We start from the raw sequence: 22,347 nt of genomic DNA, 5'->3' as shown, positions 1-22,347 counted from the left end.
TGTAAACCAAATGAGCTTTCTCCCTTTGACAGCTGCACACTCATCGTCTCTCTCCACCCTTACACACATCAACACAACATGTGTACTCCCACACAGAGAAAGTATGTGGGCAACAAAAGCAAACTGTATGCAGTGTGGGGCTTTTTCTTGATGTGTGACAATTAAACAGGCAAGGAAATAATTGTTTATTCACTCAAACTAAACTCATGGCAGGGGTAAAACATGAGTGGTAAGTATTGAAAGTGAATCAGCTTGTATTTTGTGGAAGAAAATGTGCTTTCTTTAAAAGGGTGTATCTTTACTGGGTCAAGAAGTTCAAAAGCAGAGAGCCAGATAGACCTTAATGTCAAGTTGTGACCTGAAAATGACATTAGTATGCTTTGGTTTCAATAAGGCTTTGCTTTCTTAACTTTAAAGATAATGGATTTTTCCTCATTAAACTTGACCCTAAGTGTATTCTGGTGATCATTAGACATAATTCATCTCGTCTTAGTTCTGTAAACTAACTGTTGACGCATCTGGAATGAACTACCAGAAAAGGTTCACTGCAACCCTTACCTCTTTTAAATGATATAACTGTTCATATATTACACTTCCCTGTAACTTTTATTCTTGTATTTATATCTGTCTTTTTCTATTTTAGCATTTTTTTTTACAAAGGACTTCAAATGGCCTGTTGTTGAAATGTGTTACATAAATAAAATGGCCTTGCCTTGTACCGTACTATTGCTATTTTGTCATTTTTATACTTCATGTTATGCTAATTCATATTTCCACTCCACGATGTTTTGGAAGAAAGGTATTGCACTTTTACTCCAGTGCATTTACACTTGTAGTTACTAGCTACCATTTATATTTAAAAAATGCATGTCATTCTTTATATGATATGATGCAGTACTGTATTTGTATCTAAAAATGTAAATGCTCTTACAATGTATTTATCTGCAATTAAAACATTTAAAATTCAGGACTTTGACTTGTAATGGAGTCATAACCCATAAGTATTACTACTTTCACTTGAATAAAGGATTTTAGTACATCCTCCATCTGATGGTGATATTATTAGTATTGGTACCTTCTTTTTCTCTTGATCAGCCCCTGACACCCACAGACACCATCCGTCTGTGGTGTAGTGTTAATTTCGTCAGCTATTTTTTTATTTAGTTTTAGTCTTAGTCCTGTGTTAAATTTCCTTTTTAGTTTTAGTCATATTTAGTCAACATCATCCTGTTTTTATTTAGTCAAGTTTTAGTCGACTAAAAGTCTGAGCATTTTAGTCTTATTTTAGTCGACTAAAACAGTAAACATTTTAGTCAAGATTTAGTCGACTAAAAGTCTGAGCATTTTAGTCATATTTTAGTCTACTTTTTGTCAATGAAAACGGTTGAGTCTTTTTTAGTCATCAGATTATATAGAACATTTCAGTCAAACTAGTCTAGCCAAAACCAACAATTTCTCATTTTAGTATATAAATAAATAAGATTATCTTGTCCTTATTTGATGAAAAACACAGGTTGAATGATTAAGAAAGCAGCTTTGCAGAGAGTATCTGGTCAGGTTTGTGGTGGTTTTACCAGCTGTGTTATGGCCACATTGCTTCCCTTCTGATAAAACAATGCATTCGCTTTTTTTCTCCGCCTCATTGTAGCGAAAATGGGCCCAAATATCACATCGTTTCTTTCTCCCAAGCAGTGGTGGCTTTAGACTTTTTCGTTATCAGTCATTTTGACGGACAGGATCGTAACATATCCGTCATAATCCATTATTATCCGTCGAGTGCACAATGTATCACTCACTCGCGCTGACGGGGGGGTATTCGGATAACGCGAGTGCGACCACTGCTCCTAAGCCCTGTTGTTGCCATTTTATTTTCTGTTAAATATGTTTAGTTAGACCTGAGTCTTCCTGACAGTTCATATTGTGCCGCTGCCCGGTGTAATTCAAATGTACCGCCGCGCGCAGCACAGAAACAGCTGCTGCTCTGCCGCAGCACCGGAAATGGAACTGCTGGGAGAAAAACTGACTATCAGAGATTTAACGTTATCTTTGATAATATTTCGTCTCCTCATTTTTCGTCAACGAAAGTAAAGAGAGATTTTGTCATAGTTTTTATTTAGTAAACTACATTTTCGTCTCGTCACTTTTCGTCAACGATATTGCATGATGATTTCGTTACAGTTATTGTTTACTGCGGTCGGTGCCGTCTCGTCATCGTCTCGTTTTCGTCATGGAAAAAAAGGTCGTTGACGAACATATTTCGTCATAGTTTTAGTCAACGAAATTAACACTACTGTGGTGTATGTTAGGGACCGTGCTGGCTGTATGTTAGGGACCGTGCTGGCTATATGTTAGGGACCGTGCTGGCTGTATGTTAGGGACCGTGCTGGCTGTATGTTAGGGACCGTGCTGGCTGTATGTTAGGGACCGTGCTGGCTGTATGTTAGGGACCGTGCTGGCTGTATGTTAGGGACCGTGCTGGCTGTATGTTAGGGACCGTGCTGGCTGTATGTTAGGGACCGTGCTGGCTGTATGTTAGGGACCGTGCTGGCTATATGTTAGGGACCGGGCTGGCTGTATGTTAGGGACCGTGCTGGCTGTATGTTAGGGACCGTGCTGGCTGTATGTTAGGGACCGTGCTGGCTATATGTTAGGGACCGTGCTGGCTGTATGTTAGGGACCGTGCTGGCTGTATGTTAGGGACCGTGCTGGCTGTATGTTAGGGACCGTGCTGGCTGTATGTTAGGGACCGTGCTGGCTGTATGTTAGGGACCGTGCTGGCTGTATGTTAGGGACCGTGCTGGCTGTATGTTAGGGACCGTGTTGGCTATATGTTAGGGACCGTGCTGGCTATATGTTAGGGACCGTGCTGGCTATATGTTAGGGACCGTGCTGGCTGTATGTTAGGGACCGTGCTGGCTGTATGTTAGGGACCGTGCTGGCTGTATGTTAGGGACCGTGCTGGCTGTATGTTAGGGACCGTGCTGGCTGTATGTTAGGGACCGTGCTGGCTGTATGTTAGGGACCGTGCTGGCTGTATGTTAGGGACCGTGCTGGCTGTATGTTAGGGACCGTGTTGGCTATATGTTAGGGACCGTGCTGGCTATATGTTAGGGACCGTGCTGGCTATATGTTAGGGACCGTGCTGGCTGTATGTTAGGGACCGTGCTGGCTGTATGTTAGGGACCGTGCTGGCTATATGTTAGGGACCGTGCTGGCTGTATGTTAGGGACCGTGCTGGCTGTATGTTAGGGGCCGTGCTGGCTATATGTTAGGGACCGTGCTGGCTGTATGTTAGGGACCGTGCTGGCTGTATGTTAGGGACCGTGCTGGCTGTATGTTAGGGACCGTGCTGGCTGTATGTTAGGGACCGTGCTGGCTGTATGTTAGGGACCGTGTTGGCTATATGTTAGGGACCGTGCTGGCTATATGTTAGGGACCGTGCTGGCTATATGTTAGGGACCGTGCTGGCTGTATGTTAGGGACCGTGCTGGCTGTATGTTAGGGACCGTGCTGGCTATATGTTAGGGACCGTGCTGGCTGTATGTTAGGGACCGTGCTGGCTGTATGTTAGGGGCCGTGCTGGCTATATGTTAGGGACCGTGCTGGCTGTATGTTAGGGACCGTGCTGGCATTTCCCCTGGGTTTCTCAATATGTTACAGTTAAAAGGTGATGTCAGATGACATGTCATCAGACTGCTCAATTTGTAATAAGGTATCAATAAAAGAAAGTCATGTTAATGTTGAGATGCGTAATCTGTAGCCAGCTAACGGTGTGGTGCGGTGGGTAATGGATATGTTGGTCGGTCACACCTTGAATATATCAAGAACTATTTGATGGATTACAAAACGTTTTGTACAGAAGTTCATGGTATCGAGGAGAGGCAACTTTAAGTGAACACCTGGCTTTTCCTCTCAATAATGTTGCAATATTTGGTTGCACTGAAATATCTTGCTATCCAATGTATGTAAATTACACATTCTCCGCCTTACCTGTGGTACATTTGTTGTGCTAATTTGCCAATGTTAGCATGCTAACCCTCTACACTATGGTGTTAACATTGTACCTGGTAAACATCAGCATGGTAGCATTCTAGTTGTGAGCATGTACAGGGCGGATCAGGAGTTCAAGGCTACTCATAGACCGGAAGATGTAATCCAGGCCAAACTGTGGGGGGGGTCCTAGGATGTGTACTGTATTAACTGTATGGGGCTGTCGGGCACTGACCTCAATGAATCCACCATCTTTGAGATGAGCCTTTATTGACTCTTTATTGTGTTCTTTGCAGGCCAGACCCACATTACAGTTTCAAACACACTCATGCAGTGGAGCTCTGTGGGACAGCTCCCCCTCCACACCGATCCACCAACACAATCACAAACAGAAACTACACACAACTCAACACAAGTGTGTAGTTGCCTTTAACTGTGGTTGTGACTCAGCATGCAGCGCTCTTCCACCAATCCACAGGTGGTGGTTTGGTCCCAGTCCCTGCTGACCTGCAGTCAACATATTGGTGTGTCCTCTGTATACTGTGTGTCCTCTGTATGACTGTGTGTCCTCTGTATGACTGTGTGTCCTCTGTGACTGTGTGTCCTCTGTATGATTATGTGGGAATGGGTGAATGCTGACTTGCAGATGTAAAAGTTATCATAAAAACTGGAAACGTGCAATATAAATGCAGTCCATGTCCCATAACCTAAAGGCTCCAAACTACATTGAACAGCATTAAATACGTCCTCTTGTGTGAACTTTTGCGAACAGTGAACTGAAAGTGTCCTACTGTACGGTTAGACTTCAACGTAAAATGACTCAACACAAATTCATAGCAGAATTAATTGGAAATATATTTTCATAGACATCTGTTTAGGGCTCGCGATCCAGGACACAGGACCGCAGGACCATCCAGGACTCCGGATCCCGGCGTATATAGACACCAAAAAGAAAGACATGTGGGGAAGCTGGGTTAATGGGAACATGAGAGGACACAGGTACAGACAGAGAGAAGGAAGAAGTAAGATGTCCCCCGACAAACTAAGCCTATATCAGCAAAACTAGGGGCTGAATCTAATCAGCCCTAACTATAAGCTTTATCAAAAAGGAAGGTCTTAAGCGCACTCTTAAAAACGGATAGGGTGTCTACCGCCCGAACACAAACTGGAAGCTGATTCCACAAATGTGGAGCTTGATAAGAAAAGGCTCTGGCTCCCATTGTACTTTTAGAGACTCTAGGAACAACCAACAACCCTGCATTCTTGGAACGCAATGCCCTAGTAGGCCAGTAGGGTATAATGAGTTCTTTAAGGTAAGATGGCGCCTGCCCATTAAGGGCTTTGTAGGCGAGAAGAAGAATTTTAAATTCTATCCTGTGTTCTATAGGGAGCCAGTGTAAGGCAGCCAGAACAGGAGTAATGTGGTCCCTTTTCCTAACTCTGGTTAGTACACGAGCCGCAGCATTTTGAATCAGCTGAAGCGACTTGAGTGACTTCTTGGTACTCCCTGATAATAAAGAGTTACAATAATCCAGCCTAGAAGTAACAAATGCATGGACTAGTTTCTCTGCATCGTTTTGAGGCAAGATATGCCTGAGTTTTGCAATGTTACGTAGATGGAAGTAGGCGGTCCTTGAAATTGATTTTATGTGGGCGTTAAAGGATAAATCCTGATCAAATATAACACCAAGATTCCTTACAGTCTCACTGGAGGCCAAATTAATGCCATCCATAGTTAGTATATCTTTAGATAATTTGTTTTCGTAGATTCTTCGGGCCGAGTACAATAACTTCAGTTTTGGTCGTGTTTAACATCAAAAAAAAAAAAAAACATACCAGCTTTTGCTAATTTTATTTCAAACGTCAGGAACAATACACACACACACACACACACACACACACGCACACACATACACACGCACACACACATAAACATACACACAAACATACACACACACACACACACACACACACACACACAAACATACACACACACACACGCGCACACACACACACACACACACACACACACACACACGCACACACACACACGCACACACATACACACGCACACACACCTAAACATACACACAAACATACACACACACACAAACTTACACACACACACACACACACACACACACACACACACACACACACACACACACACACACACAACACACACACACACACACACACACACACACACACACACGCACACACATACACACGCACACACACATAAACATACACACAAACATACACACACACACACACTCGGGCATGTGTTTAATGATAGGTCTGTTATTGACAGGCTTTATTGACTAGTGTGCTGATTAATGTGTGGGATGTGTGTGTGAATGAGACACTCTGAAGCTATTTAAACACTTGTCTCATTAGTCACACCTTATGTTAGATGGAAAGACACATAACTACTTGTGAAGCAGGATTGATGATATCAGGGTTTCAAGTATGTAACACAAGCAGCTGCAGTGGCAGTGATGCTAAGAGTGAGAGTTAAACAGTAGTTCTAAGAAGTGACGCAGCATGGCAGTGTAAGTCCTTTCTGGTGTGTGTCTGTCGACTGTCTGTCATCCGTCATACCAAAACAATAGAGCAATTTATATTTGGGATAATGTCAACAAAGTCACCAAAGTCATTGGGGTTCATCATCCAGGGAGCATGGATGTGCTATACCTTTTGTAAAACCCTCATTATCAGTGTGTATATAGCAGGTTCTGCAGGGGCTTGTGAAGGCGCACCGATCGCTCTAATTGCTGAACATTCATAGGAAAATAAACCAAAAAATAACAAAATAAATGTTCTTCCAAAAAGCATTGCAATGCATCCTCTGTGCATAATGAATGTCTGAATGTCAGGATATTTCTATCTGGGCAAAAGTGCCTCAGAAAGACAAATAAAAGAACCTCCTTCTCTATAAAAGCCTTTTCCAGGGTTTATAATGTCCGTATTTCTAAAACCCACTGTTAAGGCTATAGATCCATCATCATCACACAGAATGGGAGTTGAAGAGCTTCCTGTCTGATGTCATCATTTCTCTGGTGGATAAATCACGAGGATGACTTTATCATGAGTTGGTTATCATGTTAACCAACTTTAGCAATATGATTAATGGGGATGGGTGTGTATCTGTCCCCTGTCGTCCCGTAGGGCGCTTTGTAATCATAGTTTGCTAAATATGATGTATTTAAAAAAACCTCTGCAGTTTTATTTATCCATTTGCCCAGTAAAGGTTTCCTTTGACATCATCAAAACTCACTTCAAAAGGCTGACACCCTCACCTCAGTAATAACTATATTTAGATCACAACACAATGGGGCTCCAACACACAACATGGAAACTATATTCCACCCAAATTGCCCAGTTGTATCTGTTGTCTGTCTGTCAACTGTATCCACCCACGGGGGGACTTTTACCAGACCAACAGAGAGAAGAGAGGGGGTGGAGGCACAGTTCCCCATGAGGCCACAGGAGGGCACACAACTCTCCCAGGACTAGAAAACACGTCTTGAACAATGTGCATCAAACATATTTATGGAGAGTACAAAAGGCTGCAAGGGAAATTATTTATTTCATATAAATATACTCTAAATAAGGAGACATAGAGAGTAAAACAATCCCTTTTCATATCATAAACAGTGTTATTTTTGTTTAGTTTTATTTTGCAGGCCTACATATTGACTGTTACTTTCTGGAGTATAATGCACACATTATTGTTATAATTCCTCTATTTTTAAATATAAATATATATTAGATTGGGGGCAAGTTGGGATCTATAACAAAATCAGACATCCCACGAGGGTAATACGTATATAAATATTTTTTTATAACGAACATAAATTAAACGTGTCCTTATTTGTGTTACCATCGGTGTTTTATAGCATTCATTCTGCTTTGTTATTTCACATGGCCCACCACCTACGCCTTTACACAAAAGTGTTTACTTTCCCTCGCTGTAAATATCTCTTGGTGACTATATTGAGCTCGTCAGTGAACTGAATCTCTTTTTCCTAGAGCATAGTCAAATCACCCTGACAAGTTTCCAAGCAGCCTGGCGCAGCTTGTGGTTGTGCCAGGCTTCTCTGCTCACATCGGTAGAACTCGTCACTTTCCGATGATCATATTCCGGAATCAAAACCAAATATGGGAGTATGGGGACGTCCCCCTGCTTACCGGATTATACCTTTTATGGGTTAAGAAACCGGAATTCCTCTTTCTATATCAGAACGATATAAAATACAGTGTAGAATACATGTATAACAAATAATATTTTGTAAAGGAAATGTTAAGAATTAGAGATGCGTTCGCTCACTCTGGTGGGCTGTGTTGATGAGTTGTTTTGTAGGAGTTGATCTCAGTGTATCAGCGAGTGGAAACAGTCCGGGTTATCTCTCCTGCAGCAGCGGGTGCTTCCATTGACAAGTGATTCCCTTTGAAATCGTCACGGAGCTTTCCAGCCAATCAGCGTCGGCAGCGCCTCTCTCCTTGCACCTCCCACTCCATATATGGGTAATGACGTGGCAGCTGCATTCAAAAGGTTCCCCATATAAACATACTAGTGCCAGGGCCACTGTTCCCAAATAGAGTTACTTTACGCGCTGTTGACATTCACAGCAGAGCGCATGAGGCGCGCCAGACACGCGGAGTGCATCCTCTCTCACCCGGTGACAGGCAGAGACATGCAGTGGTAACCCAGCGCGACACACTCTGATTTGTTCAAAGCCTTTAAGGAAAAGAACATACAAACAAGAGAGAGCGATTGTAGATCGTTACAATGACGGCTAAAACTTTGGAGAAGGTGCCTGTGCATCTCGGGGGGTTCGTGCACCCCGCAGCAGAGAGCGTGTACCCGGTGGATGACATGGGCTCCAGCCTGCAGACCTCTGTGGCTATCTTCCCTAACGGAGACCTGGGAGCTCATTACGACCAGATCAACATGGCAGGTAAGATCACAGACTTTGGAGCGAAGGCTATGAAGGACATTTTCATCAAGGCATTTATGTGTGTTTCAATAATTGTGAGAAGAGAAACAAATCTTCATCCTCAAAATGTTGTTTTGCATTTCAATCCATTATAAGAAAATCTGTCCAATATGTTTTTTATATAAAGGTAATAAGACCATATTTCGTGCGTAATGAGGGGGAAAGCGCAGCGGCTTTCTCTCGCTTACGCCCAATGTCCTGTCCGGTGTGAACACTTAATCAGGTTTGTGTTGCCTCACTAAAGACCTGTTGTGTTGTGTCCGCAGATGGCTTGATGAGTGCAGATCTGAGCATGGAGAAGCGCTCTCTGGACCTGTCATACTCCAACGGCTTCTCTCAGCCCGCACATCACCGCAACCAGACCTTCACCTACATGGGGAAGTTCTCCTTCGACTCCCAGTATCCAGGTAACTGGAACCCCGAGGGAGTGATCAACATCGTCTCGGGCCTCTTTAACGTGGCCCAACCACCACCTCCTTGTCCCTCCTCTTCAGCGTCCTCCTCCCCGGTTTCTTCTGGATCTCCCAATCACTTCTCCAGCGGAAATTTGAGTTGCACCATGGCGGCTCAGAACCAGGCTGAGATAGACCACCACCACCACCACCACATGTACTCTCCTCCACCTCCGTACTCCTCCTCTGGCTGTGGAGAGATGTACCAGGACCCCTCTGCGTTTTTGTCCCCCACCTGCCCCATCGCCTCTTACCCGCCGCCCTCTTACTCCTCGCCCAAGCAGCCCGGGAGCGACGCGCCTGGGCTGTTCCCCATCATCCCCGACTACTCGGGCTTCTTCCAGCCGGCTTGCCAACGGGACATGCACCCTGCAGGTATCCAAGATCGGAAACCGTTCGGTCCATGTCCGCTTGACACTTTCCGTGTCCCTCCACCTCTGACCCCGCTGAACACTATCAGGAACTTTACGCTTGGGGGTCCGGGTACTGGCGGCTCCGAATGTGGACCAACGAGGCTACCCTCTGCCTACAGCCCTCAGAACCTGCCCCTGAGGCCGATCCTGCGGCCCAGAAAGTATCCTAACCGACCCAGTAAGACGCCCATCCACGAGCGGCCGTACCCGTGTCCGGCGGAGGGCTGCGACCGGCGGTTCTCCCGCTCCGATGAACTGACCAGACACATCCGGATCCACACCGGACACAAGCCGTTCCAGTGCCGCATCTGTATGCGAAACTTCAGCCGCAGCGACCACCTCACCACGCACATCCGCACGCACACGGGAGAAAAGCCGTTCGCGTGTGAGTTCTGCGGGCGCAAGTTTGCCAGGAGCGACGAGAGGAAGAGACACACTAAGATCCACCTGAGACAGAAGGAGAGGAAGTCCTCCACTGTGTCCTCCTCGTCCTCCTCTTCCTCCGGCAGCTCCGGGTTGGAGCGGCCGTCAGGCGCCATCAGCACATCTGGCGGGATGTGTTCATAGTTTCCCGGGAAAACGTTTTTGTAACCATGGCAGCGTGGTGCACACTAACCACTTAAAGAAAATGACTTTTAAATAATGATTCGGTGTGTTTGAATGTTGTGAACTAAAGAGAGCAGCATAGCCTGCAGGATGGGAACGAACACGATCTTCTGTGCAGTGGTGCGCTTTTACGCACATCCACCCATTCCGTCTCCAGAACTGATGGAGAGACTGGCACGAATGCACTTTGCCTGTACAGTCTACTGAAAATAAAATAAATAGCCATTCATCCATAAGAATATATGAAGGCGGTTGTAATATAAAGGGGACTTTTTTAATTTTGCCAACTCATAGGCCAACTAGCGCGCGCAACAGGCTGCGCGTATACATGTGAGATAACGGCAATAACGTTTTAAAGAAAGAAAACAGTCTAAGTTATTGAAGTGTTCATTCTAACATGATTGTAATGATATAATTCCCCTTTAGTGCCTTGCGTTGTGTCTTTTTGTACACTGACTGATTCAAGGACGCTTCTAATGCAATGTACATTGTCCTTATTTAAAGTTTGAAGAATCTATTTTTGTACACGTGTCGTCTCGTCTAACAGTTGTGGTTCGTGTGTAAAACAGTGTTGGAATGTAAATATGTTGAACTCTTACCGACTTGACCCTTTTGTTGTGACGTGTCTTTTGAGACTTATTAAATATATGTGAATGATAAACATCTCAGACTGTTTTATTACTCATGACTCGAGCACAGCGCAGTCACGCGAGATGCGCGCACGGACCCAGCGTCTCTGCAACACACTCTGACTCAAAGCGTTCACCCACTCGCTTTTTATTTAGGTCTAGCGCTTTGTTCTAAACAGCTAGGACCTGCTGCACTTCAGAGGTGACACAAACAGTGTTTAGAGACTCTGTGCTGAACTATCATTTAGAATAGATGAACCCCTGAAATGCAATATAAGGGATAGTTATTTAAACTACTGTTTAGAAGAACGTAGAAATAAAGGTGTAAGTATAAGAATACAATATCACCATATTCAGGCAGCCTTGCAAAGACTTAGAAAGATACTGAGGTCACGAGTCCAAATACCGCACTTAAGCCCCATGTAATGTTTTACATTTAAAATATTCACTTTATCTTTATTCTTTTAAAATAGATGGTCCAGTATAAAGGTCTTAATGCTGTTTTAAAGCCTTCCAATCAAATGTTGGTCGAGAAATACAGCATCCTTTATATGTTCAATTTCCCTTACTCTTTATTTCTATTTGCGTACCCTTAACTTATAATATATTGATTTAAAACAACTCAAACATCCCTTAAAAGCTTAAACAGTCCAATGTAGTCTCTAGTTTGATAAAGCCCAAGTCCCTTACGTTAAAGATGGAGTGCAGACTTTGTGATATGACTCCATAATGGTTCAATCCTTTTATTTGGAGCTCAGTAGAAACACGCGCTGCTTTTGACCAGCTGACGCCTTGTGATGCTTAAGTGTAAGCTCTGGTGGTTTCTGGTGGTTGTATCTGCTCTGTCCGTGTGACGTGTCACTGCACCGTCCCTCTGCGGAGGGGCTCTGGCCCTGTTTGCACCCCCTGACATCAGCATGTGGCTCTCCCCTTAAGAGCTCTCACTTAAAGGTTCCTGAGTCAATGATTACTCATGCCTACATTTTACAAATGCACAGTTTAATTTAGGAGTTGATATTATGTGAAGAAAACACCTTATAGAAAACCTAAAAGTAACCTAAAGTCAAAACTAAAAGCTTTATTCTACATTTAGATGTGCGGATATGTGTCATGACAATATTAATATATAAAGAATGACTGTGAACAAAACATCTTATGGGTCATTCTGCTGTTTGCTTATTCTACTTTCCCAAAGTGCCTCTGTGGTGCTCTGTGTGCTCTGTGCTCTGTGCTCTGTGTGCTCTGTGCTCTGTGTGCTCTGTGTCCTCTGTGTGCTCTGTGTGCTCTGTGCTCTGTGTGCTCTGTGCTCTGTGTGCTCTGTGTGCTCTGTGCTCTGTGTGCTCTGTGTGCTCTGTGTGCTCTGTGTGCTCTGTGCTCTGTGTGCTCTGTGTGCTCTGTGTGCTCTGTGTGCTCTGTGTGCTCTGTGCTCTGTGTGCTCTGTGTGCTCTGTGCTCTGTGTGCTCTGTGTGCTCTGTGTGCTCTGTGCTCTGCGTGCTCTGTGGTATGGACTTCATTGGGCTTCACTTTACGTCCTCCCTTTGCATCTCCGGCATCTTGAGGAGTAGCAATGTGTCGCTTCCATGTGTCACTTCCATGTGTGAGCGAGCGGGACCCAGGATGAAGCGACTGGACTGTGGTGAGGTTGTTCAACATTTCTTTATTTAACACAATATGAAATACAAAGTCACATGTGTCTTGAATAATTAGTAATGATTGGTTGTTTCATTGACTTGCTGGATGTCCGCTGAAAGCCTTTATGACCAGAGAGGACTGTGTGTTCATTGAGCAAAGGCACCGTGGGAGAGTCCAATACTTCACAGTGGTCTGGGGTCTAGTAGCTCTGGAGAGGAAGGTGCCGCTTCCTAATAGAGGGATAGCCCCCCCCCCCCCCTACACACAGATTAAAGAGACATGAATCTTCTTCTTTGATTTCTGGATGGAGTACACATTTCTCTTTTCAGAAGCGGTATGAAGCCTGCTGTAATCTGTAACATCTTTATTCTTCTGACGCCGAGTTGACCGCAAGTCCAAGTGACCTATTCTGCAGAAAGTCGTGACACAAAGACCTCCCTGTTCTCCTACCCCCCCCCCCCCCCCCCCTACTGAACGTCTGCTCACACTTCCCCTTAACCCTCTTTATTAACTTTACTAAGCATGTACAGTATAAGCAGTCAATTAAATAACTGGTCTATAAGTCATGTCAGGCCTTCCCACGTCATGTCATTGTACTCAGATATAAGGATTGTTTCAGCGTGTGTGCATGTACTGAAATGTATCCTCTTGTACAAAGAGGCTTCTGATAACAGCCTCCACGCCTTGGTGTCCACGCAGGAGCACCTAGTGTTAGGAAGTACATGTGAACACGATCTGCTTTCACTTTGTGGCGTAACATGTTTATGAATTGATTTATGCGAATGCTTAATAACTCAACTTCCTTTGTATATCACATTCAATACAAAGTGCTGTGTGTAGCAAGGTGCTGTGTGTAGCACAGTGCTGTGTGTAGCAAGGTGCTGTGTGTAGCACGGTGCTGTGTGTAGCGAGGTGCTGTGTGTAGCGAGGTGCTGTGTGTAGCGAGGTGCTGTGTGTAGCAAGGTGCTGTGTGTAGCACAGTGCTGTGTGTAGCAAGGTGCTGTGTGTAGCACGGTGCTGTGTGTAGCAAGGTGCTGTGTGTAGCACAGTGCTGTGTGTAGCGAGGTGCTGTGTGTAGCGAGGTGCTGTGTGTAGCAAGGTGCTGTGTGTAGCAAAGTGCTGTGTGTAGCGAAGTGCTGTGTGTAGCGAGGTGCTGTGTGTAGCAAAGTGCTGTGTGTAGCGAGGTGCTGTGTGTAGCGAGGTGCTGTGTGTAGCAAGGTGCTGTGTGTAGCAAGGTGCTGTGTGTAGCAAGGTTAAAGACATACACACAACAGAAATAGAAATCAATAATTAAAAAAGTTATGATTTAAGATGATTTCAAATGGACTTAAAGTCCTCTAGGAAGAGATGTGTCAGTGTGTGACACTGCACCTTCTCTCCTCTTATCATGTGGTTGAGTTCAGATGATGGAACATGTCCTAATAAATACAAGTGACAGCAGTCTTTAGTGAGTGTGACACCGAAGCATCCGACCATGAGAGAAAGACACCCATCTGAAATGTGAACGAGCCGCTAATGAAGACTGTTCTCGTTCACGCTGCGCCACAAGTACCCCCTGGTCAGCCGGCCTGAGAGACTGGCTCTGAACGTTGAGGATAATGGCTTCACGTGAGCGGCTGCCGCTGACCTGACTGACTGCACTCTGTCGGAGTGCAGCAAGTGTGTGAACAAGTGTGTGGACATGCAGACATGAATATTAGCACTGTGTCAAGTAGTGGTAAACACATCCTTTACTTGTGTACAAAATGCATATATCCATGTACAAATATGCAATTACAAGTAAAAGTCCTGCATGGAAATCCTAAATAAGAGTACAAAAGTTTAGGCATTTGCAATTACAAGCTTGTCATATTAACAATGGTCGTACATCTTCATAATAAAAATAACTATGTAGTGGAGTAGAAAAAGTACAAAGATTCCCTCTGAAATGTCCTATTAAGTCAAAAGTACTTAAGTGCAGTAATAGCGTTAAGAGTTATATATTCTGAAAGATAATGAAAGGAAGCCGTTTGTTTATAATAACTAAATCTTTACAGAGTTGCTGATGGACACAGAAGAGCTGCTTTAGAGGAGTTCCATCCGCTTAGAGATAAACTCATTTCAATTTCAAAGGTTTAACAGCAGATATAAGTTTGTTACATTTTAAAAGCTATACTTTGCATACATTAAGTCGTGCGGCCCATCTTCTTTGGTGTCTCAGAGTGGGAGAAGACTCTCAGGACGTGGACCTTGTTGCTCGTCTTCTCCTCGAGGCTCTGGTCTGTGTGTGGGGTCGCTGTCCTGCTGGAGCTCCTCTCTCTCACACTGACTTAAGGACATTCCTTTGCACTGGTTTCACTTTCTTCTTCTAAGTGTTAAAACCACACGCCTCCACCCTGTCTGCATCACCACCGCCCGACTGTAGACCTCACATCTTCACTAACTCACTGCTGCGCGTCAGGGCTGTGAGACATGCTAACATTAACGCTGGTCCAGCACAATGGTTATAATTAAATATAAATAGTGAATTGTGCTCATTGACTCAAAGACTGTCAAACAGATACACATAGACAGTGGGTGGAGTCGTGCTCTGCTTCTGAGGCTTTGTAGTGTACTGGCTTCCTATTGGCTCACAGACCTGTGGTTATAGCCTCAACATGAAATGTGGTGATATCATAACGGTAGAAAACGGAAAGCATGTAGTCGACGCTGCGTTTTTTTCTAATATTACAACATTCAAAAACAAGCCTTCACGTCTCAGAAGGATATCATGTCACAAGGATTGGACCGCTGACTACAATCCGGAAAGTGAACAACACTGCAGGACTACGAACGTGATGTCCATGATTACTACCATGTGTTTTATTGTTGCACACACATCGAACATCAGAGTAACAGCATCACTTTAGAGCGGCTTGTAGACCTGAGCCGCTGTCTGCAGAGATGTCAAATAAAGACACACACACTGGAATGATATAGTGTTTACCAAGCTACATGTAAGAGTTAGTGAACAAAGTGTACACGTGTTTCTTTGATATATAGGGAAATGCAAACATTCTCTAAAATAGCTACATTTTAAAAATATAATGTATTTTCATAGACTATACATTTGGTCTGGGTTTAAGACTTCCATCAGGCTTACACATGAGGCATCACACAGGCCCTATCGCTGTGGATGTGATACAAGCAGCTGAACATCAGCTCACCAGGGGCCTCATTTATAAAGGAGGGATATACGCTCAAAAAATGGCGTACGCCAGTTTCTACGTAATGTTTGCGATTTATAAAATACTAACTTGACGGGAAGATGTGCGGTAAAACAAAAGCACAAAAACGGGAGAGACGAGAACGGGGGTTGAGACGCACAGGCTGCAGTGGAGACTGCGCACAGCTGACCGACAGCTGGGACACAAACCAACAAATACAAAAACATAATTCAGATCCAGTCGTCATGACTCCACTCCGGAGGGATTCCCCGATCACTTCTTACAGTTTCTCATCAAGGGGGGGGGTCTCCTGTCCCCGGTGCAAACACACTGCCTGAGGAAGGTTATAGGCTATGTGTATTTTTTTGTCATGAACCTTTTTCGGACCACTTATTTATTTATTTTGGTGACGATCCGACCTCCATGCTGCTACTCTGTTCAAACTGCATCCACCAAACAATAGGATTTATCTCCACCTCCCCAAAATAACCAAAATCAGACACGGTGTGAGACGTCTTCTTTAGCTGTTCTGTCCTCATTTCCTGCTCTTCTTCATAAAGTCAGTCAGGATGAATGAATGGGCGTTTCTTTGACTATTTATAGGCGAATCTGGGCGTTACGTGAAGCCCGCAAAAGCTGCACCGCATTTCGAGTCGGTTGTGATTTATAAAGGGAAACCGGCGTAGGAAGTGCTGTACGCACTTTCCTCGCCGGTACGCAATGTTTGGTGAATCGGAAAATGTCGGAACATTTCTGTACCTATTTTTTGGATTTCTACTACGTGAGCAACCTTCCCACGTGAATCCTACGCACGGCGTTATAAACGAGGCCCCTGGCCTGTGTAGGAATCATGTAAGTGGAATAAGTTAAACGCATCAAATACAAATACAGCATATATAAAGTGTGCATTGTGGAAGAAGAAATGAGTGTCTACCATTGAAATACAGCTCTAAAGTATACATTCATATTCACAAATAAGGCAGTGTAGTCGTCACAGACTTTGGAGTTAAGACACGTCACGATGTGGAAGAGTGAACAACTCAAATGTAAAGGGCTTTCCAAGCCTCACGAACACAGAGACCCTAGTGACATCCCATCATCCACAGAACGTTTGGCGAATTACGTTCATGTGTGGAGAAGGCAACATAACGGTCTGCAATGCAAACTTCTCGTGTCAACTCAGTGTTCAGGACTGAAAGGTAACTCGTGGAAGGTGAAGAGGTCCTGATGTGTTCAATCCTGTTCCTATGAGCCTCTAGCCCCCGAGCAAGGCACCAATCCCTGAGTTCCAGGTGATAACCCTAATGTGTGGATGAATATCAGTATACCATCTCTGCAGCCCCTCGGATCAGAAAGAGACTGCAGGGCCTGGGTACGGTTCCCCCCCACACCAGAAGTCCTCTGGCTGAGGGATCTCTAGCAGCCATGTCTCCTCTTGCTTCTCCTTCTCCTCTCCCTGCTGCTCCTCGTTGCTCTTCCCCTCCGGCCCCACCTGAGACACAGTTTGCAGGACTTTGTAGTAGTGACAGTCCCGGCCGTCGTCTGGATTGTACGGAGGGGCCAGGATGTCCAGGAAAGCAGCCGGCCCCTCCACCGTGTCGATCTGGTGGAGGTTGTCCCGCAGAGGGGTGAGGAGGCAGGGCCCGCTGGTTTCTGAGAGCTCCACCACGGAGCGGAGCACGGAGCGCCGCAGGGACGACGTCTGGTACAGGGCCAGCGGAGGCTCCAGCTGGGAGGGGGCGCTGCCGACGCTCAGGCTGTTCTCCAGCTTGTCCAAACAGCGGACGCTCACCTTCCCATAGAGGACCTGCACATGAGACAGGAAACGGTTACCTTGTATCTGGTCACTTGAGACACTGTTATTTAATGTAAGGTCTGCTGTCATGTGCTCCTCTCACTGCACTGGAACACTGAAGTGTTGTCTTTAATTAGATGTATTATGTCACCTAATTTCACACAACTGTATTAGGTTAGTTGAAAACAATACAATTAAGTTGCACCTAATCTTTTTTTATTCAAACGTAATATTATTACTTTGAACTAACGTAGTACAGTTATGTGAAATCTGTTGACATAATACATGTAATTAAATGTTTTCAGTTTGTTCGGTGTACACCCAGATGACTCCCTTTCTCATATGAAGTAGCACACATGGTATTGTCTCTGTGCATAACATGGTGTTCCCTTGGCGCTCTAAATCAGGGCTGTCAACTCATTTTAGTTCAGGGACAACATACAGCTACATTTGATCTCAAGTTGGCCGGACCAGTAAAATCATAGCATAATAACCAATAATCTTTTTACAAATAATTATGAACAACCAGAAAAGTTTTATTTTAACACTTTTATGCCTCAGTTTATCATGTATGCACATTACAACTGACAGATCACAGTGTATCTACAAGACTCAACAATTGCAATTAATGTCTTCTCTGTCATTTTTTACTGTAACAGAGTATTCATACACTCTGGTACTTCTACTTTTACTCAAGTACAAGATCTGAGTACTTCTACTTTTACTCAAGTACAAGTTCTGAGTACTTCTACTTTTACTCAAGTACAAGATCTAGTGGTGCACGATAATTATCGGGCCGATATTAGGAATTATGACGTCATCCCGATAAACCCGATAAAAGTATTAATAGCCCCGATAAAATACAATATATTTTTTGGGTAAAAAAAAGAAACAGATCCTGCGGTATGGGTGGGTTGGGATGAGGGGCGCTTGTTTTTCACTCGCTCCTCCCGTTTTGCCAGTACTGTGGTATTAGTGGTTTAGGAAGAGGGGAGTTCTTCACAAATCCAGCGCTCCGTAACTCGTGCCTGGCTGTGACGTAAATGGCATGCGGCCGTGAAGCCAGGACAGTAAACAAACATGTCGTCGGTAGTATGGGACTATTTCAAAGTTTCAGAGTTAGATAGTTCGCTTGCTATTTGTAACAAATGAAATGCAGAAGTTCCACGAGGAGGGAAAAAGGCAACGAGCTACAATACTTCCAACCTGATCAGTCACCTGAAACATCGCCATGGCTACGATGGTGTGTTAAAAGCGTACGAAGACGCCTGCGCTGCTAAACTAGCGGCGAATCCAAAGCCAGCTGCAAAGGCACCGGGGCTTTTACCTATCGACGAGGCTTTTGAAAAAGGCAAGAACTTTATTTGGGAAAATAAATATGGTCACTTTGAAGAGTCAGAACTGTTCTTGGCTTTGTTTTGTTCATAGTAGTAATGCTCATGTCATTTGCTCACTACTAGTCTTTTTTTTACCACCAGGTGTGCAAAAACTACAGGTACATTTAATATATATATATATATTATATTATTATCGGTTATCGGTATCGGTCTTGAGAAGCAGGAAGTTATCGGTATCGGTTTCAAAACCCAATATCGTGCATCCCTAACAAGATCTGATTACTTCTACTTTTACTCAAGTACAAGATCTGTGTACTTCTACTTTTACTCTAGTACAAGATCTGAGTACTTCTACTTTTACTCTAGCACAAGATCTGAGTACTTCTACTTTGACTCAAGAACAAGATGTGAATACTTCTACTTTTACTCTAGTACAATATCTATACTTATACGACCTCTGTTTATAGGCTATGAAAAAAACGATTCGAAAACTAAGCCTAAAGCTAACGTTAGCAGATAGTGACAATGTATGCTAGCTAGCTAGCTCAACGATTCCTTAAATAATATTGCGACAGAAAAACGTTTCTGTGCACATCACGCTCTGCCGCTCCGACAGGGAGCTCTGCTCTGAATACCTGCACTGTTCTAACAGTGACTCCGGTCCGCACAGTTACGGCCCGTCCACACTACAGCTTCAAAAAAAGCTTGGAGCTGGGCGTGTCTGAAGCTCGACCAACAACCAATCACATGGATCTCCCGCCCCTGACACACAAGCAGCGGTTTGATTGGCTAGAGCTTTTACTGGCATATGATTTGATTGGCTGACGCTTCCACCGAAAGCTTCAGAAGCTTCAAAAGTTGAACATTGCTCAACTTTTGCAGCCTGAAACGCCAGGAAAGCTCCGCTCTGCTTCCCACAATGCAGTTCGGCGAAAAGTGACGTCACCCCATTCAAAGTGAATAGGCAGACACGTTGGAAACCGTTTTTGAAGCTGTAGTGTGGACGGGCCATTACTGTTAACGAACGCACCGTAGGTAATGTAGCTGCTGAAGTTGTTAGACCCTCAACACCATGCGCGTCATGATGGCACATAACAGCTCGCGGCCGCAGATTACTAACCGCCTAACCCTGTCTTTCAATCTATTCGTAATGCCGTCACAGTTCGTATATAATGGGCATGTGGGATTTGAATGCTGTCTTTGCAAAAAGTGACATGACACAGGGACCTTTAGGTACAATGTCTCACATATCATTATAAACAAGTTATTGGGATTAATAAATAAAATAACAATATCAAATCATAAGAAAAAACCCTAGCGGTTTGCCAGTTCTATGTTCAGGGGCCCATGATGCCATTGGGCCCATGCATGTGAGAATGTAACATGGTGATCCCCAACATGTGTTTAGATTTAAGATGATTTTATTCTCTTTGTAACTCTGTTTGAATGGTATATAAATTATTAATAATAAGTTTGTTATAGTTATGATTATATGACATGTTCTCTGGCATAGAAAAATAACCACAAACTAAATGTACTATAATCTCTAACTTTGCCCCACTTCGATTTGGACAAAGGTAACTTTAGACCTCACACGTAGGGTCCGATAACCATTGGTGAATTTGAGTTGGAACTTAATTAGTTTTGAACTTCATGACTTCATTTACTTTGTGAATTGAATCACAAACCCAGTACAAGTCACTTCTCAATTTGTGTGAGACATACGCAGTGGTGGAAAGTTACTAATAACATTTGAGGTAGGCCTACTTACACTTTAATTTGACTACTTTATACTTGGTCTCTACTACATTTTGGAAGCCAATTGTGTACATTTAACTACATTAACTTTACAGATGTATTTACTAGTTACTTTATACATTTAGATGTTGACACTCAATACTTAGTAAAAACTTTAAAATATGATTGTTTGGTATAGATTGAACCACCCAACAATAAGTAACTAAAACCATGAGTGGGTTAACAGAACATTTGTTGGCAGCAATTCAGCCAAGAAGTTATCTGTTCAAATATGGTTCAAACACATTTCACATTTCCATTCCCATTCCAGCGTTTGAAATGAGACATTTTGCTGCTTTTGCTATTTTAAATGTTTCAAATATATCAATGTTTTTTCCTGTAATGAGTACTTTCACTCCTAATATTTCATTTTCATTATCAAGTGTGGTATTAGCACTTTTACTGAAGTAAATAATCTGAGTACTACTTCCACCTCTGGACATAAGCTTGTGTGAGCTTGTGTGAGCTAGCTGTGAGTAGCTAGCTCCAGTAGAGTGACAGGCAGACGCAGGACAGAGGCGGCTGAAGGCCACAGACTGGAGGTGGTATTCACCTTCAGCATCCCGTTCATGCCCGGGTGGTCGTGCAGCGGGATGGAGGCTCCGCTCCTCAGCAGGAACACCCCCATGCTGAACACCTCCGTCTCGCAGATATGCATGTAGGTGACAGGGGGGCTTTGGAGCTCCGCTGCCCCGGTGCTTGAGTTGCTTTTCCGGGGAGCAATTTTCAGGTCAGCCGCCCTGACCGTAGTCACTAAAGACACGAGTTCACCTTGTTGCTCCGCGAATAGTTTATTATCTCCGTTGGCGGACGGCTTCCAGCCTTTGAAGGTGATGTGTGCTTGTTTTGCTATTTTCTGGATGAGAGGAGTTCTGCTGTCCCGCGGCATCCTGGCTGCGGAAAAGAACTAACGGTTATCTGCGAGTAGGGTTCCGAGACTTCCGACGCAAAGAAAACAGTGTTAGAATGCCTTTCAAATGCTTTAATGTCAACAGAGTTCCTCCAGAGGTGGACGCTCAAAGGTCGAAAAAGATAAAAGACGACTTAAGTAAAAAATAAAACGCGTTTCATGGTGCTAATATCTCATTGTAGCCCCGGATAACAGCTCCTTCCAGTCATTTTCCACCCACTCGCCACCTCGTCCGCGATTACCGAGCCTGGGCACTGAACTACTAGCATTGTGGGATATGGAGTTTTATTAGAACACGTTCAAGTCAAATAATTCACGTAACGTGAAAAATGAATTACTGCATGATCAAATCGTATTTATCAGAAATACGTGTGTTGCGTTTGTAGGATTAGGGTAAATTCTAACAGACTCGAAACAATATAGACCATGACGCCTGCATTTCAGCGGAACTACATTACCCAGACATCCTGAGATTGAAAAGAGTTGCAAAAAGGAAAGAGCGAACAGGCCAATGAACTCCGGGAAGTCCTCCCGTATAACATCACATCCTCTATCTCTGCTACTGCAGCATTCTCACTTTACAAGTTCTTAGAATTAT

The 22,347-nt window shown here is 44.0% G+C and overlaps 2 protein-coding genes across 2 annotated transcripts; one reads left to right on the top strand and one right to left on the bottom strand.

Moving 5' to 3' along the window:
* Window positions 1–8,618: 8,618 nt before the first annotated feature.
* On the top strand, window positions 8,619–11,103 carry egr2b (early growth response 2b). The gene is made up of 2 exons (XM_034107800.1): window positions 8,619–8,954; window positions 9,260–11,103. The coding sequence occupies exons 1-2, from the start codon at window positions 8,786–8,788 to the stop codon at window positions 10,423–10,425; spliced, it is 1,335 nt and encodes a 444-aa protein (XP_033963691.1). The 5' UTR covers window positions 8,619–8,785; the 3' UTR covers window positions 10,426–11,103.
* Window positions 11,104–14,437: 3,334 nt separating this feature from the next.
* adoa (2-aminoethanethiol (cysteamine) dioxygenase a) lies at window positions 14,438–21,981 on the bottom strand. The gene is made up of 2 exons (XM_034107801.2): window positions 21,393–21,981; window positions 14,438–17,717 (listed from the first exon to the last, which is right to left on the bottom strand). The coding sequence occupies exons 1-2, from the start codon at window positions 21,726–21,728 to the stop codon at window positions 17,259–17,261; spliced, it is 795 nt and encodes a 264-aa protein (XP_033963692.1). The 5' UTR covers window positions 21,729–21,981; the 3' UTR covers window positions 14,438–17,258.
* Between the last annotated feature and the right edge of the window lie 366 nt (window positions 21,982–22,347).

This window comes from Pseudochaenichthys georgianus, chromosome 19, assembly GCF_902827115.2.
Source record: "Pseudochaenichthys georgianus chromosome 19, fPseGeo1.2, whole genome shotgun sequence".
Taxonomy (NCBI): Eukaryota; Metazoa; Chordata; class Actinopteri; order Perciformes; family Channichthyidae; genus Pseudochaenichthys; species Pseudochaenichthys georgianus.
The sequence above is the reverse complement of the archived record's forward strand: the minus strand, read 5'-3'. Positions and strand labels throughout refer to the sequence as shown.